This window comes from Papio anubis, chromosome 12, assembly GCF_008728515.1.
Source record: "Papio anubis isolate 15944 chromosome 12, Panubis1.0, whole genome shotgun sequence".
Lineage (NCBI taxonomy): Eukaryota > Metazoa > Chordata > Mammalia > Primates > Cercopithecidae > Papio > Papio anubis.
This window is the reverse complement of record NC_044987.1, coordinates 114,702,455-114,721,021: the sequence shown is the minus strand read 5'-3', so window position 1 is coordinate 114,721,021 and position 18,567 is coordinate 114,702,455. Positions and strand designations below refer to the sequence as shown.

The window sequence follows — 18,567 nt, the reverse complement described above, 5'->3', positions numbered from 1 at the left end:
TCAGAAGTCACACTCAGAATTTAATTTCTCCAAAAGTTGTTTCTGCGTTTGATTCATGCAGAAAATCACAAAGCCTTCTCGCCTTTTCTGAGTGGGCGGGATCCACAGCTGGCTTACTTCTGTACCTGGAGCATGGACTGAGAGGCAACAGCCTCCTTCCAGGAGAGGCTCCACTCACAGGCAGGCCCGGCTGCACGAGCCCTCCCTGCTGGGCCTGGTCCCTGCAGCTGCCCCTCCCTGGCTGGCTCCTCTCTCCTTTCCTACCCAACTGTTCACCTTGTCACAGGGCTACGTCTTGGCTCTTGGCTAAGACTTTAAGGGCCCACACAGCAGAGGACAGAAGCCTCAGATCCTGACGACCTGCACGGCAACACACGGACTCTGCCTCTCCACTCCGTCCACCGCTGGCCTCCTGAGGTAGAGTCGGGCGAAGGTGCCTCCCACCTGCCCTTTGGTAAGGCGCCCGGGGTTCACACAGACACAGCCGAGGACATCCTGGGGAGGAGAGAAGGGGAGACAGGTTTGGAGGCCTTAACTAACTGGGAACCAATGTGAAAAAGAAGTGACATCAGATGGCTGGACCCCAAAGAGGGTTTTACAAAATGGAAATGAAGGCAGACAAACAACCAGACACATTTTCAATCTTTTTTTTTTTTTTTTGAGACAGAGTCTCGCTCTGTTGCCCAGGCTGGAGTGCAGTGGCAAGATCTCAGCTCACTGCAGCCTCCACCTCCTGGGTTCCAGCGATTCTCCTGCCTCAGCCTCCCAGGTAGCTGGGATTACAGGCGCCGCCACCATGCCTGGCTAATTTTTGTATTTGTAGTAGAGATGGGGTTTTACCATGTTGGCCAGGCTGGTCTCAGACTCCTGACCTCAGGTGATCCATCCACTTTGGCCTCCCAAAGTGCTGGGATTACAATTGTCAACCACTGCACCCAGCCTCCGTCACATATGTTAACTTGTTACTAGAAAGCTTTGAATTCCTTTTAAGTATTTCAAACAGAAGAATGAGGTGACTTGGCAGAATGATAATCAGCCCCCAAACTTGGAGACAAACCTGATCTAGCTGTTTACTGCTTTCTCATGTGAAAAACTTTTTCTTTCCTTTTTTAACCCCTTGAGGTTGAACTAGCTCTTGTTTGGCAAGAGTGGGACTGGTCTGGGCAGATTCCCTGTAACGGACCTAACTCCAAGGCAGGCAGGGTGAAGGGTGGCAGAGATCAGAATGACCTGATAGCTTCTTCAAGGTATTCCCAGCTGAGCCCACTTGGAGGTCGTATCAGAATTTGGGAGGCCCAGGACAGGCAAGTGTACCCTGAAATCTTCCCCAGGTCACCTTGATGTGGCCTGGTAAAAGCCCTCAGTTAAGGGCCTTCCTAGTCACCTGGGCTCCTGTTCTCTTGGGGAGGGAGGAGGGGACACTGTTTACTCAAGCATTTTACTGACAGAGTTGTTTGTTTTCTGGTCCCACCACCTCCCCACAGAAACAAGGCCGCAGGGCAGGGTGCTAGAGGCCCCATCCCCCTCAGCAGACCTGCGAGGGGTGAGTGCCAGGTGGTCCAGAAGGGAAAGTCAAAGACTGGGTTCTGGTGTTTCTGGGAAAAAGCAGAGTTCAAACCTACCTTCACGAAGTACCTCAGCTCTGACGGGATGATAAGGACATCTGGGGTGACAGGCAGCTGTGCGTAGACATAGAACGTCTCATAGTCAATGGCCATGTCTTCTTGGGGTGGGTAGAGCGGGTAGTAGCTACAGAGACAGAGAAATGGTCAGCAGTAACAGACTGGGGGGCCCCCTTCTCAGACAGAGTCCCCCTAGGTACTGGCTTCCGTGCTGCTGGTGTCTGCAGACCGACTTTTTCTCTGTGTGTGGGGGCAGAATGCAGGCTTGTCATCACAGGGTAAAGTTCCCTGCTGGTAGCCTGGTGAAGGTTCTTATAGTCATGCTTGTCATAGCTTCATGACCCCAAGGCACTCTCTCCACAGTCAGGGGTCCCAGCGGCAAGCTCACCTTCTCTGGGTCAGGATGTGCTTGAGTATTCGGCTGAATCTGTCTGAAGTTCCAGAAGAACTGGGAAAGAAAAGAAAGCACGAACACAGAACCCTGTTTTTCAGCCCTTTCTCTTCAGGGAGGACCGGAGAATTTAATAAACCAGAGAGAAGCAAAATGGCCAAGGCCCAGTGACAAGAGGAGGATGCATCTGGGGAAGTTTAAAGACCCACCCACAAGGAGCTTGGTCTGTCCCCACATGAGGAGGGACATAGGACACCGGGTTGAGAAGGGAAAGCACAGGAATCCCTCGTAATCAAGATCAAGGAGGGCCATTAGCCAGCACCGTGCTGTGCAAGAGGATGCAAAGTTGGCACCATTGTGAGGCGGGCGTGTAGCCAGGCTGACTCGATCTCAAACCTCAGCCAAGGAGCCACACCCGTCTTGCTTCACACGAGAGTCGCTTCACACGCCCCTTCCCATCAAGGATGACGGCAGAACGGAGCTGCCCAACATCAACTCAACAAATTTGGCAGGGCCTGATTATCTGCAGAGCTGGATGTTGTACTAGTAATGAAGAAAGCCCTTCAGAGAAAATTCCCAGTTTATCCTCCACAAACAGGATGTCCACATTTGTTTTCAGGTCACAAATTTGGGAAATGAAAAAAACAGGAGCAGAAAAGAAAATGTAGATGAATTTCGATGCCTTTAAGTGCAAAGACAGAATGGACGTGGTTCTTTGGGGTCTCAAATGCAGTTTAGAGAGGTGGTAACAGAAACTAATGCATCCAACCAACCCCTCCCCTTGGGTACAGAGAAACTCAGATGGCCAGAGGGTCGGGCACAGCTTGTTGCTTTCAGGACTCTCTGGTCAAGACTGTCAAGCAGCCCCTTGATTTTCTTGGCTGCAGAAAGGGCTGGGACCAGAAAGCCAGTCATCTTGCTTGGGGCCTGGAACATACTTCTTACCTACTGATCTCCTCGGCCCCCAGGTGGAACAGCAGATCCGTAGACGTCAGGCCAAAGATCACTCCATTTATGGACAGGCTGCAGGGCTCGGACACAAACTGTACTTGCTAAAATGAGAACAGATTGGAACAAATATTTGTACGCCAAAGCTAGAAACATCTTCCCATGAAAGTGGGGGTTGTCTGAGGGCTGGGGAGACCACGGAAAAGGGGACCAAACCAACATACATCAAACTTATAGACACATTTGCTTGTTTAAAAAAAAAAAAAAAAAGAGTTTAAGATTCAGGCTGTACGCATGCTCTAAAGAGGCCTCTCCACCCTCCCCTTCAGGGCCAGGGCCAGAGCCAGTGGCGGAGGCATGCTGGATTCTGGCTGCCTGCTGGTCAAGGAGTGGGTACTGCTACCTTTTTGTCCTCTCGAGACAGATCGGAGTAGCTGAAAGGTGGCTGGGGGTACACAGGCTCATGGTGCACATCTCTCAACGATGGGACAAAGACAAGGTGGGAGCCGGAGCTAGTATGGCAAAAGAACAAACAGAAGAGGGAGAAAAGTGAGTGCGGTTGAGTTAGAACAGCTGCGCAACAGGCAGGATGCCTCAGGGCTGGAGGCAGAGCCCGCTTCCAGGCAGGCAGCTCAGAATTGCACTCTATTATGAACAGAGACGCTGTTTCCCATGGGACACTGGGAGTGAAGGACAATTTGTTCTACTTCACACCCATCCATCTGGACAGGCTCCGATTGCCTGGGACACTTTCTTGTTGCTCTGTGTGGCTTTCTCCCAAGAGGATGGAGACTATTGTTTGGCAGAAAAAGGGGCAAAGAAATGGAGATCTAGAAAATCTAGAAAGATAAGGATGCGAATAAAAAATCACAGCCTCAGAGCCAGAGTTTAAACCACAGCTTGGACTCATTACACCTTCTAAGCAAGTGTAGCTTGCAGGCATTAAACAGTGTCCCTGCCACACCTTGGCAGAGTGCACGGAGCTGGGGCATCTTTCCTAGGGAGAAGGCAGTATACCAAAAAGACCCTGAGACTGCCGTTTTTTTGTTTTCTTTTTGAGACAGAGCCTCACTCTGTCACCCAGGCCAGACTGCAGTGGCATGATGTGGGCTCACTGCAACCTACATTTCCTGGGTTCAAGTGATACCTGTATCTCAGCCTCTCGAGTAGCTGGAACTACAGGTGCACACCACCACACCCAGCTAATTTTGTATTTTTAGAGGAGACAGGGTTGGCCAAGCTGGTCTCGAACTCCTGGCCTCAAGTGATCCACCCACCTTGGCCTCCCAAAGCATTGGGATTACACGCGTCAGCCACCATGCCTGGCCTGCCTACGTATTTAGAAGATCCAGCTGAAACCCTCTGACTGACTGAACACTGGGCCATAATTACTGGACAATCAAGACAGACATTTCCAGCGGGAGGCGGAAAAGCCCAAGCGGCCTCTCCCTGAGCCATCACATCCCTCCCCTCTCACACATGGAAGTAATGCCCTGAGTTTCTATTTCTCAGCAGGCTATCTTGCAAAAATGAAAGAAATATTTAACAGCAACAGTAAAAGCACAGATGACAGCAGATGTTTCCTTTGATGGAGCAGGAGAATCTCTAGGGTTACAACATGCAAGTGAAGAAGAAAGTTGTAACTCTGGGGGCCAACTATTTATTTTTCCCAGCCATACAAAAGAGAAAGAAAGTCCCGTTTCCTTGGTTCCCTTTGCTGACCTTGGCAGAGGGGCCATTTATAAATCAAATAGGCATAAAGTGTTACTTTGCGGGCATGTTTAAAATCCACCAATAGCTCTCACTTCCATCTCCGTCTCCTGCTTAAAATGTGTGGACTTCTCAGGCATACGTACACTTTGACATGTGATAAAGGTGCTGGTGACAGCTGTCACCCTTATCACTGTGGTGTCCTCTCAGAGTGCGAACTGAGACTTCTACAACAGAAAATCAGAATCCTGAGACCAAAGGTGTTTACATATTCATTATTGTCCCTTTGACACTGAAAAGCTCACTAGGATGATCCAGTCCACCATTTGGGTGCCAGGGTCTGGTAAACAAGCCACAGGGTAACTTGAATGGGACAATCTGTGCTCCACATCTCAAGGGCTTGACATCTGTGATGAACACAATGAACTGAGGTGCAGCTGGCTGCTCTCAAGGGACACAACTGCCCTGTTTCAGCAGGCTTTGGAAGAGCAATAGTTAAGGAAGAAATAGCCTTCCTGCTCATGGTTAGAAACTGGCTATAGAAGGAGGGATCAGAAAAAAATCCCAACTATGCTCAGCATTGCACAACCTCATACGTCGCAGGGGGAGGGTCCGCCAGCTACTCCCGCAAACAGGATGAGAACCGCGGGCTCTGCTTGCTTCCTCTGAGGTGCTTTCTCACTGGCTTTTTTTTTTTTCTTTTTTTTTTGAGATGGAGTCTTGCTCTGTCACCCAGGCTGGAGTGCAGTGGTGCAATCTCGGCTCACTGCAACCTCCACTTCCTGGGTTCAAGCAATTCTGCCTCAGCCTCCCGAGTAGCTGAGACTACAAGCACCCACCGCCACGCCTGGCTAATTTTTGTATTTTTAGTAGAGTTGGGGTTTTGCCATATTGGCCAGGTTGGTCTCGAACTCCTGACCTCACGTGATCTGTCTGCCTCAGTCTCCCAAAGTGCTGGGATTACAGGCGTGAGCCCCTGCGCTTAGCCTGGCTCTGGCTTTTACATGATGACTCAGCTTAATGCTCTGCATTTCTGACCTCTCAGAAATACAAAGAAATTCTCTGCCCAAGAACTGTTTATATACTGTTTCTAGAAGGGTGGGGCAGCTCCCCCTGCCTCGTGGCACACACTGGCCACAGATGAAAGTGCCTGGTGGTGCTGGGTTCTCATCCCCAGTATAACAATGCCTTATCTGTGCTTTATTTCTATCACTGCTGACAATACCACATGGGGTAAGGAACCAAAAACAGAACCCAACCTCAAACTGAAAGCACCCAGCCAGTCCCTGGACTACGACACAGTCCCTGCCTGTCCCCAAGGGCTGACAAAAGGAGAACACAGCCCTGCTCCTGTGTTTTGGGGCCTATCTCCTGAGGAGTTCTAACCACTCTCCAGGCCTGATGAACTTGACCAAGATCACAGCAAATCTGGGGAAGAGGGAAGGCACCTGCATCACCTTCATTTGAGGGAGGGAGGGAGGAAAGGGCAGAACCAGCCATGGCTGTCACTGGCACAACCCACGTCTCTGATTCTGGGAGTTGGGGGATGTTCTTTATTCCAGCTGTGCCATCTACCATCCTGGCCCACACTGCCGGTACAAGAAGGTAGTGTTACAACTTATTGACTCTGGGATCAGTTCTCATGGCTAAAAGGCGGAAGGTTAGACACCTTATTTTAAAAACCACCTTTGTGACAGACTCGTCTTTAAACACTTAGCCTCAGGAACATTTCTATTTTATTAGCTCAGCTACAGGCATGCAGATCTCGTGAGGAGATCTACCACCTATACCAGCTTCTTTCAAACACTGGCACTGGGGGAAAGGGACAGGAATGACAGGAATGGAGGATGTCAGATTTCTGAATAACTTTCCACTCCTGGCTTTAGCCTCTTCCTGGAACAGTGACTTTCCTCTCAAATGAGAACTGCACAGCTCTCTCATCTCTGCTGTGACCTCTCACAGTTCCTTCTGTTTGGTCTGTGGCAAGGATTCAAGGCCCCACCCTCACCGAGAGTGTCTATCACCACCAGCTGTAGCCACTGGCGGCATCCCACGCACCCTGGGGAAGCACTGACTTGGGAGGAAATTGGGCTCACCCAAAACAATCACTTACACAACGAGATGTGTGGGGTCTCACAGGATTTCACTGCGTAAGTCATCAAACACTTCTCAAAACCATCCTGGGAAGATTCCCGTGGAATATTAGTTTATACGAAAGGGAGAAAAGGAACTAAGTATAGAAGAGAAAGAGCAACCAAACAGTGAAAGCCGATGCAGCCTTGTCCCTTCAAGTATGTTTATCTTTGTGTTTTACAGAGATGCCTCTTAACTTGCACTTGAAGGTCAAGGGTTCTAGCTGATCTCAGTAGTGCAAAAGGAAGAAAAGAATAGGAACTGCCATGATTTTTTTTTTTTTTTTGGAAAACGAGTTTTGTTTTTGTTGCCCAGGCTGGAGTGCAGTGGTACGATCTCGGCTCACGGCAACCTCTGCCTCCTGGGTTCAAGTGATTCGCCTGCCTCAGCCTTCCCAGTAGTTGGGATTACAGGAATGTGCCACCACGCCCAGCTCATTTTGTATTTTTAGTAGAGATGGGGTTTCACCATGTTGGTCAGGCTGGTCTTGAACTCCTGACCTCAGGTGATCCACCCGCCTTGGCCTTCCAGAGTACGTGAGCCACCAGGCCCAGCATTTTTTTTTTTTTTTTTGAGATGGAGTTTTGCTCTTTTTGCCTAGGCTGGAGTGTAACGGCACAATCTTGGCTCACTGTAACCTCTGCCTCCCGGGTTCAAGTGATTCTCTTGCCTCAGCCTCCCCAGTAGCTGGGATTACAGGTGCCCACCACCATGCCTGGCAAATTTTGTATTTTTAGTACAGATAGGGTTTTACCATGTTGGCCAGGCTGGTCTCAAACTCCTGACCTCAGGTGATGCGCCCGCCTCGGCCTCCCAAAGTGCTGGGATTACAGATGTGGATCCACTAAGCCTGGCGCTGCCATGACTTTTAAATGGTTTCAGTTTCTTTTTTTTTTTTTTTTTTGAGGCCGGGGTCTCGCTCTGTCGCCCAGGCTGGAGTGCAGTGGCGGATCTCCAGCTCACTGCAAGCTCCACCTCTGGGTTCAGCCGATCTCCTGCCTCAGCGCCGGTAGCTGGGACTACAGGCGCCGCCACCTCGCCCGGCTAAGTTTTTTTGTATTTTTTTATTGAGATGGGGTTCACGTGTCAACCAGGATGATGTGATCTCCTGACCTGCGTGATCCGCCCATCTCGGCCTCCCAAAGTGCTGGGATTACAGGCTTGAGCCACCGCGCCCGGCCGGTTTCAGTTTCTTAATGAGAAGCTCTGGAGAAACCTAGGAAGCTTAAGGTTCTGTCCAGTATTTTGAAATCTGACCTTCTTGGCCGGGCGCGGTGGCTCACGCCTGTAATCCCAGCACTTTGGGAGGCCGAGGCGGGCGGATCACAAGGTCAGGAGATCGAGACCACAGTGAAACCTCGTCTCTACTAAAAATACAAAAAATTAGCCGGGCGCGGTTGTGGGCGCCTGTAGTCCCAGCTACTTGGGAGGCTGAGGCAGAAGAATGGCGGGAACCCGGGAGGCGGAGCTTGCAGTGAGCTGAGATCCGGCCACTGCACTCCAGCCTGGGCGACAGAGCGAGACTCCGTCTCAGAAAAAAAAAAAAAAAAGAAAAAAAAGAAATCTGACCTTCTTGTGCCTTCAATAATTGTACGTAGACACTGCTTGAAAATGTCTTCAAACGGACTTGTCAGTAGACAGTTCTGCAAGAAAGGAAAGGAGATAAATTTAGACAGCAGATGTTTGGTGTTTACTCACTTAACATTGTTAGGTGACCCATAGATGTCAGCTGTTGGGCTGGGAGCTGAAGGAGACGCAAAGATGAGAAAGATGGGGTATTTTTCTTAAGGAGCTAAGTCTAGTTGAAGGCAGGAGGGGAGATGTGGGAATTAACTCTCTTGAATGCAGTGTGGGAGAGACTACAAGGAAGAAAGAGTGCTTTGAAATATTTTCCGTGGAAGGTAAAGTATTGTGAGACAAAGGATCAGAGGTCCCAGACCTCAGCCATGGAGATGTCCCAGGAAGGACCATTTGTGTTTTATGCAAAGGACAGCAAGATGAGTTATAAGCTCGGGGTATTGGCCAGGATAGGTTCTTTCACAGAGCAGCCTGTGACTGCCAGACACCTGCATTTGTGCTAGTGCTCTTGTGCCTTAGCACCAGGCATCACAAACAAAGGAACATTAGGACTGATATATTTACATGTCCCTCCCCCAGCTTCCAGACAGCCTTGTATTCTGGTGAAAGGAAGCTCTCGGATTCCAGATCTTTATTAATAAAGTGCCCTGCTAAAATGATTTCTGATTAGCCACAGGAATTAATGTGTTTGTTATAGATGTGCGATAAAGTGGGATAAACATTAAAAAGTGAAAAGAAAAGCGAGAGCCTGACTGAACGCAAGTACCCAGGACCCCTTCCCACCCCAGCCCACTCACCTCCACCTGCTCATGCTTAGCATCCAGGAAGGGGCCAAACTGCGAGGGGAGAAACAAAGACACCAAAAGAACAAATCAGAATCACCTGTGTCTGTGAACGACTTCAGATCACCTCTTCTGGAAGTCCTCTGTCGAGGGCCCATCTGTCCCTCCAAGGCTGCCTGGAGAGCCTGGGGACAGCTAGCAGATGGGCTGGCAGGGGTGCCAAGGCAATTTCACAGGCAGAAGCACGTGTGCCCCGGATGGAGGGAGGCTCCCAGGGCCCCATAACCATTACTAATGCCCACTATAACACTGGGCTTACGCCTGTAATCCTAGCACTTTGGGAGGCCGAGGTGGGCAGATTGCCTGAGCCCAGGAGTTCAAGGCCAGTCTGGGCAATATGGTGAAACCCTCTCTTTACAAAAAAATACAAAAATTAGTTGGGCATGGTGGCATGTGCCTGTAGTCCAAGCTATTCGGAAGATTGAGATAGGGAGGATGGGGAGGATCACTTGAGCCCAGGAGGTGGAGGCTGCAGTGAGCCAAGATCGCGCCACCACACTCCAGCCTAGGTGAGAGTGAGACTCTGTCTCAAAAAAAAAACTTTTTTCTGACTTTCTAAACCTAGCAAGGGAAATTGATCACCATACTAATAGTAGTATTTTGAGCTTTAAAAAGAGATTAGTTCAGAAGTTGGAGTAATGAGAAAGAGGTAAGAATACTGTACAATCAACAAAGGGTGGGAAAAAAAAGTTGACCTTTTATTTTTTGAGATGGAGTCTCACTCTGTTGCTCAGGCTGGAGGGCAATGGTGCAATCTCAGCTCACTGTAACCTCTGCCTCCCAGGATCAAGCAATTCTCCTGCCTCAGCCTCCCAAGTAGCTGGGATTACAGGTGCCTGTCACCACACCCAGCTAATTTTTTTTTTGTATTTTTAGTAGAGACGGGGTTTCACCATGTTGGCCAGGCTGGCTTAGAACTCCTGCTCTCAAGTGATCCACACACCTCGGCCTCCCAAAGTGTTAGGATTACAGGCGTGAGCCACTGCGCCCAGCCAAAGTTGGGCTTTTAAAACTAGCAAAGGCCCATAGATCATGTATACCTCTCCAAAGACGTAGATTAAGAATGAAAAGATATTTTCCAAAAGGAAGGACTGACATGCTTCCTAAAAATTTAGAACTGCATTAAAGTCATTTTCCAAGGCTGACTCCTCAGCTTTCGCGCTGGTGCCTCTTACCAGGATGCAGACATCTGGCCGGTCATGGTTGATGACAGCAATCAGGTCGAGCAGGGGGTCATACGTGATGCTGTCAGACGTGGTGTATGGCCCACAGGCAACCAGGACCATGCTTTGCTCAAAGTCTAAGACAGAGGTTGTAGGTCTTGATTAGAAGAGGACTAGTATTAGAATGGTGGGAGGAGAAAGGACAATTAGGGGAAATGCCACAGGATTCAACTCAATGAGTCCTTTATGTGTGCAACTCTGGGGACCCAAGGTAAGGAAGACCTCATGTCCACCCTCTAAGAACACACCACTAGGTGGTAGAGACAGAGAGACAGGCAGGAACACAAATACCTAGAACACGCACTAGAAATTTTACAAGCAGTGCACATGAAAGATTTGAGGAAAGTGGCAGTCAGTAAAGAATTTACCAAGGTGGAATTTGCTAACACGTTTGAGAATTTTGGGGAATCAAGGGCAAGGCAGGGTACAGGACAGCACTGAGACCTGAGTGTGCTCAGTGTTAGGAAACGTCTGGTGGTCCAGTGTGGCTGGAGAATATGGGGTACTGAAAAGCCTAGAAAGACAGGCTGGGGAACGGGAGACTGGAACGGGAGACTCCCGGGTGACGGGGTACAGGGGCCACCCATCACGCTTTGTCCTTTTCCTAACAGCAGCTGCTTTCCTTTTGGAGAATCAGCCCTCCTCTCCACAAGGCAGTCTACATGGGCCTGTAAATCGGGTGCTCTGTCTTCCTCTAGCCAAGGGCAGGCACATGACCCAGTTTAGGCCATTCACACTCTCCTCCCAGGGTGTGCAATCTTGAGGTGAACAATCCAAGGAGAGAAAAAAGATTACAGCTAACCTATTCCAGCCGAGGTGCCCAGATAAGACAGCTGGGGAATTCCTGCTACCTGGATGCTAGAGTTCCTGGGCTCTCATCCTGGTTCCAAGCCTGGGTTTCTAGCCACTTGTCCAGTCTGTGAGCTACCTGGATCTCCCCTAATAAATTCCTGCTTTCTTGTTAGTCTGAGTCAGTTTCTGTGGCTCACAACAACAAAATCCAAAGATCCCAGGCTTCTTAACGTGCTGTTGTGTTAGTTTCCTATTGTTGCTATAAAAAGTTTTCACAAACTTAGTGCCTTAAGACAACATGAATTTGGCCGGGTGTGGCGGCTCAACACCTGTAATTTCAGCACTTTGAGAGGCTAAGGCGGGAGGATACCTTCAGCTCAGGAGGTTGAGACCAACCTGGGCAACATGGTGAAACCCTGTTTCCACAAAAAATACAAAAATTAGCTGGACAGGGTGGTGCGTACCTCCTGAGCCTACAGTCCTAGCTACTTGGGAGGCCAAAGTGGGAGGATTGCTTGAGCCCGGGAGGTTGAGGCTGCAGTGAGCTGTGATCACAGCTCATGCCCACTGCACTCCAGTGAGACTCTGTCTCAAAAAAAGCCTACGAATTTATTATATTACAGTTCCAGAGGTCAAAAATCCTAAACTGAAGGTGTGGGCAGGGCTGAGTTCCTCCTGTCTGGAGGTTTTAGAGAAGAATCCATTTCCTTGCCTTTCCCAGCTTCCAGAGGCCACCTGCATTCCTTGGTTCATGGCCCCACCTTCAGTGGCAAAGCCAGAAGCCTAAGATTTCTATTTTGAAATAAAATTTTTCTTTTGGCTTCCTCAAATCACAGCAGCCTAACATTTCCAAGCTCTGACTCTGATTCTCTTGCCATTCCTCTTATAAGGATCCTTGTGATTACAGTGGGCCCACCTGGATAATCCAGGCTAATCCCCCATCTCAACAGCCTTAACTTAATCACACGGGCAAAGTCTCCTTTATGACAAAAGGTAAAATGTTCACAGGTTCCAGGGATTCCTGGGGCTATAATTGAGTCTATCATAGTAGTAATACCATGAACTGACAGAGCATTCGAGGGGAAGAGTAGGTTTCATGTGGTGGTGGGGTAGGGACAAAGTTAAGTTTGGCTCTGAGAAGCCTACAGGAGATGTGAGCCCCAGTGTAAGCAGTGAGTCTCTGGAGGGCGAGGGCCATGTCTTATTCTGTATCTCCATGAGTGCCTCATTTAATTCCTTATACAAAAGTTCATTAACAACCTGTTAAACTGTTTCCAAAGGCTTCCCTGGTACACAGCTCAGGCTCCTGGTATCTCAGCCAGGTTGATTTCATTACCTGAAGTTGACCTAATACCAGCATGCCACCCTTGCCCCTATAAATTTGTATTTTCTTTTTTTTCTTTTTTGAGATAGGGTCTCACTCTGACTCCTAGGCTGGAGTGCAGTGGTGGTATGATCATGGCTCAAGGCAGCCTTGACCTCCTGGACTCAGGAGAGTGATCCTCCCACCTTAGCCTTCCGAGTTGCTGGGACTATAGGCACATGCCACCATGCCCACACCCAGCTGATTTTTTTTTTTTTTTTTTGAGACAGAGTCTAGCTCTGTCGCCAGGCTGGAGTTCAGTGGCGATCTCCACTCACTGTGACCTCTACCTCCCAGGTTCAAGTGATTCTCCTGTCTCAGCCTCCTGACTAGCTGGGATTATAGGCACACGCTGCCACGCCCAGCTAATTTTTGTATTTTTAGTAGAGATGGGGTTTCAGCTTGTTGGCCAGAATGGTCTCTGTCTCCTGACCTTGTCATCCGCCCACGTCGGCCTCCCAAAGTGGTGAGATTACAGGCGTGAACCACCGCGCCCGGCCTAATTTTTTGTACTTTTTGTAGACACGAGGTTCTACCATGTTGCCCAGGCTGGTCTCAAACTCCTGTGGTCAAGCAATCCTCCTGCCCCAGCGTGAGCCACCACGCCTGGCCAAACTTGTATTTTCTGATAAAATGTGCAATATAACAGAGTCCTAAATTTCACTCCTGATTCTAGGTCATCTCCAAGAATGGCTCTGGCCACTGTTACATGCATGGGGTGTTGACAACATGCTAGTGTCAGTGATCTGGTTGCTAATCCTGAACAGTGCTCCACTGTGCTTACAAACATGCCTTGAGAGTTGGGTGTGGTAACTCATGCCTGTAATCCCAGCACTTTGGGAGGCCAAGGCGGGCAGATCACCTGAGTTTGGGAGTTTGAGACCAGCCTGACCAACATGGAGAAACCCTATCTCTACTAAAAATGCAAAATTAGCCACGCGTGGTGGCACATACCTGTAATCCCAGCTACTTGGGAGGCTAAGGCAGGAGAATCGCTTGAACCCAGGAGGCAGAGCTTGCAGTGAGCCGAGATCTTGCCACTGCACTCCAGCCTGGGGGACAGAGCGAGACTCCATTTCAAAAAAAAAAAAAAAAGAAAAAAAGAAAAAAAAGAAATTATTTTTAAGTTTTCACTTTAGAACAAATTTAGAATTGTAGAAAAGTTACAAAGATAGTACAGAGTTCCTGTGTGTCTTTCACCAGAGGGCCCCCAATCTTAACATGTTAGGTAACCATGAACATTTGTCAAAATTAAGGCATTAATGCTGGTATATCACTGTTAACCAGATTCCTGGATTTTCGAGGTTGAGTGTTAGAGCCAGAAAAATAAAAAAGTAAATTCCTGGCTTTACTCAGACGTTGCTAGTTGTTCCACTGATGTTCCCTTTCTTTTCAAGGATTCAATCCAGGATGCCACATTACATTTTCCAAAAATTAATTAATTTTAATTTTTTTGAGGCCCGAGGTCACCAGCTGTGTCACAGGCTGGAGTGCAGTGGCCTTGATCTCGACTCACAAGCTCCGCCTCCCAGGTTCCAGCCATTCTCCTGCCTCAGCCTCCGGTAGCTGGGACTGCAAGCCACCCGCGCCCGGCTAGTTTTTGTATTTTTAGTAGAGACGGGGTTTCACCATGTTAGCCAGGATGGTCTCGATCTCCTGACCTGGAGTGATCCACCGCCTCGGCCTCCCAAGTGCTGGGATTACAGGCTTGACCACCGGCGTGACCAATTTTAATTTTTTCAGAGCCAGTCTTGCTGTCACCCAGGCTGGAGTGCAGTGGTGTTACCATAGCTCACTGCAACCTTGAACTCCTGGGCTTAGGCAATTCTCCTGTTTCAGCCTCTGATTAGCTAGGACTACAGGCACGGACCACCAGCCCAGCTAAATTTTATAATTTTTAGTAGAGACAGGGTCTCCGTATATTGCCCAGGCTAGTCTCCAACTCCTGGCCTCAGGTGATCCTCCCACCTTGGCCCCCCAAAGTGTTGGGAATACAGGTGTGAGCCACTGCATCTGGCCCACACTGCATGTAAAGAAATTCTTCTTGAAATTGTACATCTTTTTCCTTTCCAAGGCAACCTTCAAAAATACCTGTTAGACATTAGTCTTTAAACAACATGCTTCATGTAGGCAGAACTCAGGTGACAGCACGACCAATGCTCACTGGGCTCAGATCAGGGGTCTTGTGACAAAAAACCTACGAACTCACTGATGGTGGTACCCTCACCGCTTGGTCACATTGCTCTTCAGCAGCTTCTGCAGCTTTCTTGGGCTCGGGAAACTGCACTCCTGGACTCATGTCTACCACCCTCACTGTTTGCAAAAACAATATTTGAACTGAAACTCACCTCCATCCTCTTCAGTGGGCTGATAAAATGGAAGTGGCACACCCTAAAAACAGGTGAAAAGCTCAAGTAAGGTCTTGCGCCAGGCATCACCTTGGTAAGGAAAGGGGAGGGCACCGGGTTGGGGGGTGGTGCAGGTGTGATGGGAGGACAGTGGGGAGGAGCGAGGGCAGGGGAAGGATGTGCCTCTGTCTTGCTCCTTGGATCTGATAGGACCTGCCATTTTTCTTTTCTTTCTTTCCTTTTCTTTTTTTTTGAGATGGAGTCTCGCTCTGTCACCCAGGCTGGAGTGCAGTGGCGCCATTTCGGCTCACTGTAAGCTCTGCCTCCCGGGTTCATGCCATTCTCCTGCCTCAGCCTCCCGAGTAGCTGGGACTACAGGCACACGCCGCCACGCCTGGCTAATTTTTTATATTTTTAGTAGAGACGGGGTTTCATTGTGTTAGCCAGGATGGTCTCGAATTCCTGACCTTGTGATCTGCCCGCCTTGGCCTCCCAAAGTGCTGGGATTACAGGCGTGAGTTACCGCGCCCGGCCAGGACCCGCCATTTTTCTATACTGCTCAGAGGGCGAAGAAACCCAGGTAATGGGAGGTCACTACTCAATTGTCATAAAACACCCAGCGACAAGTGGGAGCAAAACAGGTACCTAAAGTATCAGTGTACTTCTAGGCAAGAATGGGAGAGTGTCTTGCTACTTTTCCTGGCATTCTATGAAAATCTCTGGAGGATTGTTGCCTAGAGCAGGGATAGGTAAGCTTATGGCCTCTAGGCCAAATCTGGCTCTAGCCCACTATTTAAATAAAGTTTTATTGGAACACAGCCACAGTCATCTGTTTAAGAGTTCTCTGTGGCTGCTTTTGTAGACAAAGGCAGAGTTGAGTCATTGTGACAGAGACCATGTAGCTACAAAGTCTAAAAGAATTACTGTCTGGCCCTTTACAGAAAGAGTTTGCTGACCCCTGGCCCAGGGGTAGATTTCCACTTACAGATGGAGAACTGACTAACAAATAAATGGGCTCCTTAAAAGGACCAGTTTCTAGAACAGACAGCTTCCAGACACACTTTGCCTGAAGCAAACCAAGAGGCAAGTGGGGGTACGCTGTGTACCTCATAGAGTTTGGTGGCAACAAGTTTCCTACCAGTGGTGTTGATTCCTTCCATAATTACAACCTGAAAGACAAAAACAAACAGGATTGCTAAGCAGTGGAGATCAACGAGGTCTGGAATACATTATTTTGAGGCAGTTAAAAGCATTGTCCAACTACTTTTAATCTGTAATCATAAACTTAGGGCATTTTTGCAGAAAACAAATTAAGGGCATTGCATTAGTAATAATAATTATGCTCTACATACGTGACCTAATTTTCACAACAATCCTATGAGGTAAGAATTATTATTTCCATGTTGTGAGTGAAGACACTGTGGTTTAGATGGTTAAGTACCTTGCCCACAGGTATGCACCTCGTGGAGTGGGGAGTTAGGATTTGAGGCTGGGCAGTTGGGTCCCAAAGCCTCAGTCAGAGCATGGGGGAAATGGAAATCCCAACAGTGGTGTCTGCTCTGGGGCATGTGCTCCACCCACACCCCATGGCAGCAGAGACAGGAACTAAGGAGCAGCTGCACATGGCACAGCACGTACTCTTCAGGAGTAAAGAGTGCACCTGCATCCTGGTGGAACTCCTCCAATCTCACCTGTCCGGGAAACAGAGAATATTCCTTAAGCTCAGATAAATCCACTGGGATTTGAGCACCCGAGGAATGTTCCCGGTCTCCCTCGAGAATCACTGACTTGTTGTTCAGTTTCCCGTTGCTATCACAGCCAATCTGGCCCAGCAGAGTGACAGGCTCCTACCAAAGGAAGGTCACAGCATAAGAATGACAGTCTTTGGAGCAGGAGCTTAAAATCTGAAGTCAATAGGATGAATAGCAAAACAAACTGCAAACAACAAATACATTTTTTGGCAGGGCATTGCTTTGACCCTGAGGTGACTACAGCATCATCACTGACTCTCAGGATAGAAGAACTCTGAAAGGGCATCTTCAGAAGGGCATCCACCCACCAACCCAGCACTTGAGCCCTCCAAGGAGGCTGCCTAAGTGTGAGCATCTCTAGTGTAGGGGAACTTGCCCCTGGATGCCCACCCCACCTGGTCCTCACCATCCCAGGGCAGCACACTGCATCTTTGGACAGCTATAACTACTTAATAATAGATAACATTTCTTGAGCTTACTAAATACCATGCACTATTCCAAAATGTATTCTTAGGCATTTTGTATATATTAACTCATTTAATCCTTGCAACAACCATCAGGTGGATATTATTGTACCCATTTTATAGATGAGGAAAACAAGCAACAGAGAAGTTAGATAATTTACTCAAGGTCAAACTGTGGGTGAAGCTTGGGTTTGAGACCAGAAATTTGGCTCTAGAGCCATATCCTTAGCCACATACCGTACAACCTCCTAACAGGAAGTTCTTTATTAATTGAGCTAAAATCTCTGTCCCTATGGCTTCCTCTGTTCTGTTCCCACTCTTGGGAGAAAAGAGAGGAAGTCTCATCTTTCCCAGTGATTGTGCTTCCCTGCCTTCCCTCAATTATTTCCTTCCAAGTCCTCCAATACTTCCTTCTATGACACAGTTCTGCATCACTTCCCCAACTGGTCATTCTTTGAATGTAAACATTGACAAAGGTACTTTAAAGAAACTTCTAGAATATATTTCCTCTTAGATTAGAAAACATTCTAGAGAGAAAGTACTGGTATATACACCAGATTAAACTATGATATAAAGATAGTATTGGCAGCAGTTTGTCTATAACAAGAGACCAAACAAGGGGAGAGACTGTGAGTCATTGTCCAGAGAACAAGATTCTGAAAACCCCACCCTCACTGCTGTCCTTTTATCTCGATATGTGAATGCTTCTACTTGTGGGAAATCCCCAGGGAGCTACCTGACTCACCACCAAGGGAAACAAGGCCTTCAGTCTCTGCTTATGTGCAAGACTCTAATCCAAGTGGGAAAAAAATCACTCTCTGGCCACAAAACCAGACAGCACTTACAAATCTTTCTTCAGAAGGGCCTATTTTCCCAAATTCAACCAAGATAGATGTTCAAACTAGAACACAGACAAGAAGTGAAAAAGGAAGCAAGAAGGATGCCTCTTGGTCATCGATTAAAAAATGTCATATTAATTAGTGAGAACTATTAGAACAACTCTTACCTGTGCTGGGGCTAGCAAAGGAGTGAAAGCTTCAATCTTATAATGTTCCTTGAGTTCGCTGCCGAGTTCTTCTATCTTACATGTCAGAACTGCAATCCCAGAAGTGGAAAAAAAAATATTATGTTAAGACATTTCATTTGCCAAGAAGAGAAAATACAGCACATTGTAAAATATTAAAGTCAGTCATTTTTTTTATTTTTATTTTTTTAATTTTTTTTTAATTTTTTTTTTTTTTTGAGACGGAGTCTCGCTCTGTCACCCGGGCTGGAGTGCAGTGGCCTGATCTCAGCTCACTGCAAGCTCTGCCTCCTGGGTTCACGCCATTCTCCTGCCTCAGCCTCCCAAGTAGCTGGGACTACAGGTGCCCGCCACCTCGCCTGGCTAGTTTTTTTGTAT

At 48.2% G+C, this 18,567-nt stretch overlaps 1 protein-coding gene across 5 annotated transcripts in view; it reads right to left on the bottom strand.

Moving 5' to 3' along the window:
- The window catches only part of POLA2 (DNA polymerase alpha 2, accessory subunit), a 38,926-nt gene continuing 20,359 nt past the window's right edge, over window positions 1-18,567 (bottom strand). For 4 of the 5 annotated variants that reach the window (XM_031653681.1, XM_003909583.4, XM_021925568.2 and 1 more), the window contains 12 exons: window positions 18,172-18,260; window positions 16,642-16,797; window positions 16,057-16,119; window positions 14,951-14,993; window positions 10,400-10,524; window positions 9,180-9,218; window positions 8,374-8,447; window positions 3,365-3,473; window positions 2,959-3,065; window positions 2,011-2,070; window positions 1,623-1,749; window positions 1-495 (listed from right to left, as the gene is read on the bottom strand). In XM_031653681.1, coding sequence (XP_031509541.1) covers window positions 346-495; window positions 1,623-1,749; window positions 2,011-2,070; window positions 2,959-3,065; window positions 3,365-3,473; window positions 8,374-8,447; window positions 9,180-9,218; window positions 10,400-10,524; window positions 14,951-14,993; window positions 16,057-16,119; window positions 16,642-16,797; window positions 18,172-18,260 — 1,142 coding nt within the window. In that variant the 3' untranslated portion in view covers window positions 1-345. The remainder of the gene's footprint in view (window positions 496-1,622; window positions 1,750-2,010; window positions 2,071-2,958; window positions 3,066-3,364; window positions 3,474-8,373; window positions 8,448-9,179; window positions 9,219-10,399; window positions 10,525-14,950; window positions 14,994-16,056; window positions 16,120-16,641; window positions 16,798-18,171; window positions 18,261-18,567) is intronic. The other variant, XM_021925569.2, reaches the window with a different exon arrangement.